The sequence below is a fragment of the Abramis brama genome (assembly GCF_963993115.1).
Source record: "Abramis brama genome assembly, chromosome: 18".
Classification (NCBI taxonomy): Eukaryota; Metazoa; Chordata; class Actinopteri; order Cypriniformes; family Leuciscidae; genus Abramis; species Abramis brama.
The window spans coordinates 6508177-6520225 of NC_139980.1; the positions used below are offsets into that span (position 1 = coordinate 6508177).

Below are 12049 nucleotides of genomic sequence, written 5' to 3' on the forward strand. Positions count from 1 at the left end.
AATAAAAACAAGCAGGAATGATACAGATGGGAGAGGCATTAATTGGGCAGGCAAAGGTTAAAAAAAAAAGTCTAATATTAAAAAATGTGCGTGTTTGGAGGCATGATCTAGCAGGGGAAATGACTGATAGCGTGTCACGACAGCCTCTTGAGGAGCTCCGCTGTGAATCCAGTGACTGCAGTTCAGAGTTGGCCGCCAGAGAGAGCTGTTACCCCAGCATTTAATCTAGAGACCCAAGTGACCCAAGACGACCGTGAATGTGACGCGTATAAACAAGTAGGCTACTTAGTATGCCCTGTCATAGGCAAGCATTCATATAAAATCAGCATCTCATATTTAAGATGCTGTTTGAATGTCAATTTATTCCATTTGATCTTTTTATTTTATTTTATTTTTTTAAGAGCTGACTGAATAAACCTGTATTAGCTAGTAGCCTATTTTATTTTATTTTATTTTATTTTATTTTATTTTATTTAGATTAGGCCTGCTACTGTTTAATTTTTTTGTTTTACCCGTCACATTTTTTAATGGTGTGTGTAGGCCAATAACGCTGTATAGACTATTGTATGTAGCCTAATTATACTAATTTCAATAAAATTGAAAACAAAAATATTATTCAATTTTATATTTTGCATGTCATTATTATTTGTTATTTTCATTATTTTATTTTTTGGCACATTATTATCGGTTTTCCTCTCTTTTCTCTTCTTCTTTTATTTTCCTGCTCTTATTTTTCATTAATGCTTTGACAATATTATAGCCTATGTTATGTAAAATAATTAATGGCAATTAAGTAGGCTACCTTTAAAATTGATGATTAATTATTTTTATTTTTTTTAGCTACCAAAGTGCATTAGAAATATAGCAGAAATAACATTATTTCTTCATGGTCATAGATTTTGGTAAGCCTTATCAAAGTATAATGCAATTATTTCTTTGTTTGGTGTGTTTATAACAGCATCATTCCTTCTCACATTCATCTGCTTTTAAGATACGTTTAATATTGCAGCATGGAGAGTATTTTTGAATGCTGACTTAACTTAACCCCCCATATTTTCCGATTGACTGGAAGACCGCAGGTGATGCAGATGCGCTCGTCCTCGTGGTGGCATTGAGACACTGAGTGACAGCAGCGGCAGTGGGCTTGCCCGCTCTCCCTTATATGGCTGTGGATGGAGCGCTATGCTAATATCGGCAGGACAGGAGAAGCACCGCTCCGCTGCCTGCTGTCAGTGGTGGCTTTCGGAGTCTAGGCAGGCTCTTCTACAGCCATGGCCGAAGGTGGTGAAGGGGAAGATGAGGTCCAGTTCTTACGAACTGTAAGTAAAAACACGGTCTTTTTTTGCAAATGCAATATTGATTTTCATTTTTTTTTTTTTTTTTTTTTTTGCGCATTGTTGATGATTAATTACGATAAAGACAGTGTAATGCTGAGACATCAAAAATGTTGGCTTGTACTCCGGGTTTAAAGCAACGCTGTTGGGCTTTTCTCAGTGGTCATATTGATTTATTTTCCGTCCTTACGCATATATGATAGATAGCAAGGTGTCATGTTAGCAGCTATTTAAAGTATTATTCCTTTTTTGGAACTTGAGTCAGGTGCGAGTTTTCGCTCGCGACGCACCTGTAGTCAACGCACGTGAATGAGAATTCAATGAGCATCAGGCAGGTGCAAGGACAAATGATGTTTATGCCACTTTAATTTTAGCCAGAGGGAGATGTGCATGTCTGTCTAAGAAGATATAAATGTGTTTTGTTGTGTTGTAATGGTCTAGAACGCTACAACAGAAGAGTTAATGAGCGCGCGATTACTAAATTACTCCATTTGGCGCTCGTGCACTGGTTGTCGATCTTAAATTCTGCAGTATTTTTCATTCCATAAAGAAGTGCTCTGTTTGTGTTCTCCCGCATGCGATTACATTTGAGACGATCCTCTCACCTTCTTTAGGACTTTTCTATTTCTGTGGTTCAACGCAGATAGGTTACATGACGCATGGCAGTTACCTGTGTAAACGATATGATAGGATAGGAATCTGTGGTGTAAATTACTTGTCACACTTTGTTAGTTAGTTATGAAAATGAAGAGGCGGTTGAGTATAGGTGTCTTGAGGACTGCTTAGTATACTTTAGAGGTTGTTACAAATAGGCTACACTCATAATTTTCTTCATTATCATTTTTCTGCACTAAAACTGTTTGGGCAAAATATATATTTTAAATCACAAAGATCCGATACTTGTTGGGATAGTCACAAATCTCTACTCAGGCAATCAAGTGTAGGTATCACGTGTGTCCTATTTGGCGTTCTGTACTTCTACGCCATTTTGCAGTATAGCACGAATAGCATTTTCACATGATAAGTTTGATTTGAGATGACACTGCCTTTCTAAAACTCACACACTCTGCCATAGTATTAATTGTTTGTAGTGTAAATGAACAGTGAATAGTACATAGTTTGCGTTGTAATTAATTATGTATTTGTCCGTTTATTATTTTTTTAACAACATGTTGAATATTCTGAAAAATCTACTTTTCAATTTTAGCAACTAGTATCTTAAACTGTGGACTGCTGATCATTATAAAATTTGCCATATCAATAAAGGGGTCTAGATGAGGCATTGTACCAACTGTTGTGATAACCATTCACAAGGCTAAGCTAATTTATATTTTTGCAAATAGCACCAGAACCCTTCTGTCCATGAATCTAAATGTCATATGGTTTTTCCATTTATGCAAGAAAAACTAAACAAAAAACTTTTCTCATTCTAGGCTGATGGACACAAATAATAAAGCTACCTACAGACACTTCTGACATAAGAACTTTGGTTCATTTATTAATTTAGCATATGTGGACTGATACTTTTTGGAGGGAATTTGGCCCATTATGAATGATTGGCAGGGAATCTTGTGAGAACAATGTTAAAATATCCAAACTTCACAAAACTTGGTAGACATGGACAAAAGGGCATTCTGAGAGTACTTGCCAAATTGCTATATTTTGAAATCAGAACAGTTTCTGATGTGGCTTTGGTAATGTTCCTGAATGGGAGTGCTGCAGGGACACAGCATTCATGAAATAGTAAATTAGGAGTAGCCTATTAAGACAATTCACAGTTTTTATGCATGTATATACTATATATATATATATATATATATATATATATATATATATATATATATATATATATATATAAACTGTTTGGGGCCCCAGTTAGAATTTTTATATAAAGTGTGTAAAATATGTTGTATCGAGTTATGGTTTTGAAGAATTTGTGTTAGCATGGTTGATATTTATCATCTATCATTTGCATATGCAACATCAATCAAATCCATCACACCAATTTATTGCAGTCTGTTATAGCATCTTGCATTAGGCAGGTGTGTGACATCTTACGTCCCTGTTAAAGCGTTAAAGTGAGAACTCTGGCAGTGAAGGTTACAATCTCACTAAATAGGGGGCATTAATGCACTCTAGATGTCTGTGAAAGGTGCCCCAATTCTGTCTTTGCTGTTGGTTGGCTGTGTACACTGCACACAAAATAGCAGTTGCATGGTTTTCACACCCCAGTTGCTGGTCATTTTATGCATCAGGATGTAATCCCTTCTCTTTAGCCTATTTTTGGTAGTGAATAGTTTGCTCAGACAATCAAGGCAATTTACTCTGAATGACATCAATAATTGGCAGCATGGTTAAGCTATAATAAATAAGTGGAGATTAATTTCATAGGGGAAAACATAATTACTATAAATTAAATAGTAAAAACTCAAAGAAACAATCAATCAAAAACAGTTTCATAGGGCCTCCACAGGTTACCCAAACTCAGATGATCTGAAATGGCAAGAAATTCATTGTCCAATGTTCAGTGTTGGTCAAATGAGTCTTGACAGTGTTGTTTGGGCACACTTCTATAAATCCAGATGTAGAGTTGGCCAGTACAGTAGCAGTGGGCTTATTTGGAGTTTATGTTGTTCTGGAAGCCTTCTGCATTCCAGGGTTTAAATTTAGCCTCTTAAAAGTTAATACTTCCACCGCACATACACACACAGTTCTCAGGCTCCTTCTCCATAGGTCATTGCATCAGCTAGTTTAGCAAGCCAGGCCACTGATGTTTCAACACTGTTTTTATTTGCACAGTATCGTATTTTAAAGTCAACAACTACCACGACATGTGCTAAGATATTAAAAAAATACTGCAAAGAGTACTGCAAACCTGGATTAGTATACCGTATCATCACCTTACTGTATGGCGCACTGGAATACTTGATTCTGATTGGTCATTCGTGGCATGGAGTGGTCGAATATCTTTGTATAGTGATGGCTACACTATAATCTATCAGCTATAAAGTGTACATTTGACCCTTCTCCATATCAGCATATTACACCACATTCGCTTTCTGCAACTACAGTAAAATGGCCTTGGAGTACTTCAGCATCAATTAATAAATTCATGTTAATTTGTTAGCAAAAGTCTGGCGGATGATGCAAAAAAATGAACAGAACAGCAGTTTCTTTCAGTTTTTTCCCCTCCGTTTTGCCTAAAACACTGTGTTTGTGGAATTGTGGTCATCCAGTTTGAAATGCTGACTACAAACACGGTTTCCTTTGCAGCGTTCTCTCTGTATTTACGATTCTTTGAAGCCTTTAGCCACTGCCTACAACGTCCTGGATCCTTCACTGAAAACCGAAAGTAACTCTCTCCTGTTAAATGTTTACTCTTTTAATTCTTAAAACCAGGAACAATACAAGTCAACACCATTTTGACTAAAAGTTTGCTAAAAACTATTTCCTACTAATGCATGGCGGTATTTGACTTAGTGCATACATAGCAGACTGGTGGGAGTGGCCTTGGATGTCAACATGCCCAGTGCATTATCGGTATAGAAGGTTTCTTACCTATTTGGTAAGAAAATTAGGTAGCCTACCTATTTGGCAAAAGGGAGGACAACAGCCTTTTTTTCTCTATTTTTTTTAGTGAAGTATTTTTTTGCCTTTCTACTGTAGAGCAGCTAAGTTTTATTGAAACCCCATTGGGGCAGCGGTGAAGTACACATTTAAATCAATATGCCATTGCATAATGAAATGTTTTCCATATAAAACACAGTTGCCATTTTTTTTGGTTTAACCACAAATTTAAACAGCATATTTTTACAAGGTAGCACAAATTTCCCCCCATTTATTTTCTTCAAATACGTTTTGTTTTAGAAAACACCTCCCAGAGACATAACCTTTAATTTACACTGTACATTTGCAGGACACCAGACTGTTTTGACAGCTCTTAGTGTGTATCTTTGATCAGCAATTGAGGTGGATATTTTAAAGCATTTTGTGATCTGCTCTCACTATTCCACCATCACTGAGATTGTGCTGAGTGTAGATAGCTTCGGCGACAATGAGTAATGAGTGGCGCCCTGGTAAAAGGTAAACCAAAGAGCTTTGGGGCACAGCTGAAATCCGCAGTATGTGGATTGAATTTTGTGTGTGCGACCCTGTGGTTTTTGTATAAGACACATCTGCGGTCTATGAGTTTCATGTGGCAGCTTTAGCTCATTGAGCTTCCTTCAGATTAATTACTGATGGCCCTGCTCTTATTGTGCCCTCTTGGTTTATCCCAAAGGGAACAAGCCATCTGTGCTAAAGGACAGCACTAATGCTCAAGATTAAAAGTGTTTGTGTGGGTGTTTACTGTACCAACATTTGTAAAGCATGTTTAGCGTATAATTTATCTGACAGGATTCCATCAGACTGGTGTATAGGTTGAGCTCGTTAACTGTTCTAAAATCCACTTCAGGCAATTAGCTATGTCAGGATTACACAAGAATTCTTGTCACAGCAAAGTCAGCACATGTGTGGCATAGCTTTTGCTTGTCTGACACACAGGCCTCATAGCAGCGAGGCGGCCCCTGGAGCTGACAGCTTACTCAAGAGCACAACAGCATTGCTTAGAGGAAGTACCCAAACAAGTTCTTGATAGTTATCGCTATGAATGAATATTCTGTCACTATTTATTCACCTTCATGTCGTTGCAAACCCTTATGACTTAAAGTAATGCTTTGATTCAACAAAGATGCATTAAATTTATCAAAAAGTGGAGTAAAGACATTTAGAATGATTTCTTTTGAACATTCTGTTCTTCAAAGAATCTTGAAAATGTATCATGTTTTCCACAAAAATACTAAGCGGCACAACTGTTTCAGCAATGATAATAATAAGAAATGTTTCTTGAATAAAGTTCAGGTTCTCCATCACAGGAATAAATTACATTTTAAAATATAATAAAACAGAAAAGTTTACCTTATTCCCTGTATTACCTTAGTTTTCCGACAAATGTCACGATTACATGGTGGATAACATTGTATCTATAATGTATAAGAAAATTACAAACATACCACTCAGAAAAGTCCTGTGAAATCCGTGCTTGCAAAGTCTGCATGAAATCCGTTCTGCACTGTCCTCTTGTTCGTTAACATTGTCAGGGTCTGAATCAAGCTCGAAATGGTTTGAAATTGACACCGTCCTTATTCATATTTACACTAGAGCAGAACTTGCAGTTATGGAGGGGCGGAACACGGCATGAAAATATATTCTAGTACACCCAAAAACAAAATCAAGACTTGGTAAAAAGGGCATAATAGGACCCCTTTAAAATAAAGTGCACAAGTCGGATGGACTACTTTTTTGATATTTTATGATGATTGCCATTTTTAACAGCTTTAAAAGTTCTCATTCATATTCCAAAAATCTAATTTTGTGTCTTTGCAATTGTATGGAAAAAGCGTACAGTACATTATTAAAAAAATAATTTTGGATTAATGTCATAGAGGTTTGGAACAACATGAGGGTGAGTAAATGATAGGATTTTTGGGATCTTTCCCAGTCCATTAATTGCTCCTCCAGCCGTAAATGGTGAACTCAGAGTTCAGTCCTTCTTCACTGACCAAACCACATCTGATGCATCAGTATTTTTTCCACATGCAGAGATATCTCTGTCTACCGGCAGTCTTTCTGAATTCATTTGTTAGTGTAGATGGAGCTCACTCAGGCATGCATACAAGCCACTATTGCGTGAGGCTATTTTTCCCAGCAGTGCGCATGCTAAGCTTAGGTTGCTGAGTAATACAATTTGTAATTTGTCTGTAGTGGAAGACACAGTATTTGCTGTCTGTGACACTGAAGCTCGTCTCCCTGAACCAATCACATTTTAAGCAGTGCTAAACACCAAACATCAAAGCATGCCTTCTGCTGTTTCACTCAAGGAAAGATCTCTGTAAGGATGCTTGACAGCACTGGTGAAAAGGCTTTTGCATTTTAGTCTAATCATCAGTTGTAGAACAAAGAAAAGAGTCACTTACAGTTGTAATGTTTGAATATATTCTTCAGTGTGAATCCAGCCTCTTTAGTTATGTTGTGTGTGATTACTTTTGCTAGAGAATTAAAAGTGGGAAAAAAAACACATTAACTGCATTAATTGCACAAAACAACTCTATTTTTGATTAATTAATAATTTCTTTGAGCATGTGTGAAAAGACATTAAATTAGAATCATTCATCCATAGTTAGACATGGATTTAATACAGCACAAAGCAAATCTTGAGCACAGTGCTACTGTATCAGCGTTTCTCAGTATCGGATAGCCAGGAGGTCTCTGGAAAATTTCTGAATTGAGAATAAAAAAAACTGACGACAAGTAATATGATTATTGTGCATATATAGTGACAGCCCATTTTTGGGGTTATATTTTCCCTTTTTTTTCATCATCAATCATCATAAAATATTACAACTACTGCCTTTCACTGAATTTAAATGGAAAAATAAAATTGATATTAAATAATATTGATAAAAATAAATGTTGTGTTCCAAAAGCATCGTTAGCCAACTATGCTCGCAAGTTTCATCGTTAACAGCATAGTTCGACGAGTTGTTGTTTCCCGAAAACCATAGTTCCAACAAACATTCGCAAAGTTGTGTGGTTGGAATGACAGCTCTCAAACTGAAGCCTACTGTCTTGTTTGCATGACATGTGAACTTAAAGGAGTCATCGGATGCCCATTTTCCACAAGTTGGTATGATTCTTTAGGGTCTTCATGTAAGGTTTGTAACATACTTTGGTTAAAATTCCTCAATGGTTGTGTAAAACAACACCCTTTTTACCTCCTCAAAAACAGCCCTGTTCACAGCAACCCGTTTCGGTGCATGTCTCTTTAAATGATAATGACCCCATTAATGACTGTTCACCCCACCCCTCTCTTCCATGGGTGGTGTCACAAGACTTGTAAAGTGCGGCCTTGGCAACCTGCCTTGGTGGACAGTATACAAATGACTGAGGGTGGAAATATGCTAATACGAGACAGTCTGTCAGTGGTAGTGGACAGAGCATGAGCAATATGAGTTATTACTCCACACTCCACCATGACATCATTAACCAATGTAGTTGGACGACAAATTTGCGACAGTACGGTTTCTGGAAACAGTCGTGACAAGCTAGTGGATTTCTGCAGCGTACTATGGTAGTTATCAGTTAGTTATGTCATTGTACGGGAAACGCACCCCGATCAGTAGATCTTGTTTTATGTTTGTTGGTAGTGTAGTACTTAAGTAGTGATTTGACAATTTATCATGAATTAAAAAGTAAAAAAAACACAAAAAAAACACAATTGGCTATTGCCATCTCCTGAAGGTGTGTCTGTAAACAGTTGCTGGCAATAAATTTGAGTTAAGGAATAATACTTCAGCTGATTAAACCAATCTCAAATTGTTATGCTGACAATATATTAAAATGCATTCAATTAGAAGACTTTGAAGAAAAATGCATTTTCACTTAGAGTTTGAACCCCATTGTACATATAATGATTTATGATGTGTTCGAGACATAGAAACCTCATCTCAAGTGGTGTTCACTACAGATCCGAATGATGATCCTGACAAATCCCCCTCTCTGGACCTAATGGGTGGAGCTTGACCTAGTCCAGCTCCACCTCTGTGGATCTTATGGGTGGAGTTATGTTTAGCGACCCATGTCGCTAGATGTCAAGCTCCACCCATTGGCTCTGCAGTGAACAGCTTTTCCATCTTTCAGATAACTGAACAATTCTACAGTGTTCAAGACTTTGGCTGACTGAGCATGTGCGTACATTTCAAAATAGCATTGTGGGAGGGGCGATGCTGTGTATTCACCTTATCTCAAGTTCATGTCAGTCGCAGGGCCGGGTGAGTTGTGAGTATTTATTTGGCACCAGAGCACATCAGGACCTCTCAAGTTACAGCCCCTGAAGTCTTCAGGCCACACACCCACACCTGTTCATGTCCTTAAAGACACACACTGAGTATGGTGGAGGAGGGGGGTGGAGAGATCTGTATATCTCTGCTGCACCTGTGTTTAAACTCACAAGCATGAATAGGGTTGGTCTGTAAGGTGCACATTGGCTTGGCAGATGGTCCAGGAAGTCAGGCATATGGAATATGGATGCATAACAGAGAGTTTGGAGAGTTCTGGTACTTGCCCTTGTGATCTGGAGCAGACGCACCCCACCCCCCAGCATCCTTAAACACGCAACACCCCTATAGATAGACTGTGACTCTGCTCCTTAGCTGTTTTGCAGATGGCTTTGCGGCTTTCCCCTGGATCACTTTGCTGCAGATTCACCAGATTCCTTGGCAGGGGATCTAGGTGAGACTTAAGAAAGGGAAGATCTCCTCTTTTAGATAAAGACCACTCGACTGCATTAGGCAGATAACGCTGTATTGTAAATGCATACATACATCTGTATAGGTACACCATCTGTCTTATACTAATGCTGTTAATCAGAATGAGCTTTTATTGCCAAAAGACAAAAATAAAATATGTATCAAATAAAGTAAATAGAATATATATAGAAATACCCAAAGCAATAGATGAATAAATCTTCAATAGATGTGCAAAGGGAAAAGTAGTGCACAGAATTTGTGATAATATGCATTCATGTACAGTTTAAAAAATATGACTGGATTTTGCATATTGCATATGAGATGTGTTGCACGGTATTATTGCACATGCTATTATGCAGAGTGGTAAAGGAATAGAAAATTGTCTTAACCTTCATGTTCTTACAATCCTGTATGACATTATTTCCTCTGTGGAACACAAAAGAATATATTTTGAAGAATGTTTCAACTGTTTTTCTCTAGACAATGAAAGTTAGTGGGATCCAAAACAACACTGGATCTCATTGACTTTTATTTTATAAAAAAGGATTTTTTTTTTTTTTAAGCATAAACACAACAACAAAAGGGCTTATCAGTTGGACTCAAACAGGAATCAATACACTACTGTTCAAAAGACTGAGGTTGGTATAATCAAGTCAGCAGCCTTGGTTTATCTATAGAGTATTGTATTGTTTAAAGACAAGACTGATGATTTAATTTGTCAGTAGAAAAGCAAGTACTGAAAATATACTTTTCAGGTTATAATGAGCAGCAAAATTGGATTAGAACGATTTGGAAATTGCTGGCAATTTGTTTGTCAATCCTGTAGGCTTCAGTTCAGATCCAGTACACACATTTCAGCTCCATTTAGAAAGTGTACTCAGTCCAAACAAATTTGCTTAGAATGTCAATGTGCCCCATACCTCAGACACCTGCTCTGTGGCCTGCTCTCCATTACAGTGAAATCACAAAATAATATGTACCCCCAGTTATGATATGCTTCAGCTGATATGCATTAGCAGTCATTGTAATATGCTGATTTGGTGCTCAAGAAACATTTCTTATTATTACCAATGTTGAAAACAGTTGTGCTGCTTAATATTTTTGTGGAAACTGCGATACATGCTTTTTTTTTTCTTTGATAAATATTTTGACAAAAATGTCTCTTCTGTCACATTTGATAAATCGAATGCATGCTTGCTGAATAAAAGTATTGATTTCTTTTTTTTATTTTATATGCAGTATGGTGGGTAATGTTATATTAGGCTTATTTGTTTACATCAAATGTTGGTTTGGCATCTGGATTATTTTACTAGGCGCTCCCACTGCTTTACTGTCAGAGTTTTAGCATAGCTTAGACAGCGGCGTTTGACAGCTCAATATAATTAGCATAACTCAAGCCCAAATATACACTGGTTATTATCTGTCTATTCAGAATTCTGGAAATTCCTGCTAGCTCTCATCATATTAACACATCCTGAACCTGATGAATGAAATTTAAAAATGAACTTCTATGCCGTGACTGTGTTAAAGAATTGTTACTGCTCTGATGGTGTTAATCAGAACCATGGCAACCATAGGCTAGGATTAATGTGATACGTGAGCTGGCACACAAGAAAAGCACTTGGAAATAAATGAGACAAAAATCAATATATTCATCCTGAGAGAGAATGAGGATGTACAGAGATTCAAATACAGTATTTACTTATTTATGACTTGACATGATATGTCTTTCAATTACATTTATTTTTCAGGAACTTGAGAAGTTCTTTATAAATGTTTTTTTTTTTTTTCGCATCTGTTTACATTTTTTTCTGTTTTATTTTATAATTCATATATTTGGCTATTGATAACTATTTTAGCTAACAATATTGCTGCTAATCGATCATTGTGTAAGTAAAGTGTGCAATTTTTTTAATGTTCATTTTTTTACTTTTTCATTTTAATATGGAATTAACTATAAGTAAGTGATTCCTAGTCATTCTGCATAAAGTGTAAAATGTAATGGTTATGTTTGGTTTTAAAGGTTTTCCCTGTCTTCCTGCCCATCTGTGTTCCTAGTTAGTATCATTGGTTGTTAATTAGCTCTACATCTATTCTGTTTTACTTTGATTACTCCGTAAAAATAATTTTTTAGACCTGATGAACTTTCCAGACCATTCTCCGTGCGTGTTTTTCAGGACTAGCCTGAACGAACGCACAAAGGCACGCCTGCCTGGTGATGGTCCTTGGGAAAATTTCACCACATTGTGGATTGGATGCTCCACCTTGGTCAGACATTGTTCTGCCTGTGCCACGGACTTCCCGGCCTTCAGCTGAGCTTTGTCCCTCCACCTCTTTGGCTCCATCATGCTTTACCCTCCCTCCGGCTTC

At 37.1% G+C, this 12049-nt stretch overlaps 1 protein-coding gene across 4 annotated transcripts in view; it reads left to right on the forward strand.

Annotated features, from left to right (window-relative positions):
- Nucleotides 1-1110: 1110 nt before the first annotated feature.
- The window catches only part of ryr3 (ryanodine receptor 3), a 94602-nt gene continuing 83663 nt past the window's right edge, over nt 1111-12049 (forward strand). For all 4 annotated transcript variants that reach the window (XM_084091208.1, XM_084091209.1, XM_084091211.1 and 1 more), the window contains exon 1: nt 1111-1319. In XM_084091208.1, coding sequence (XP_083947334.1) covers nt 1272-1319 — 48 coding nt within the window. In that variant the 5' untranslated portion in view covers nt 1111-1271. The remainder of the gene's footprint in view (nt 1320-12049) is intronic.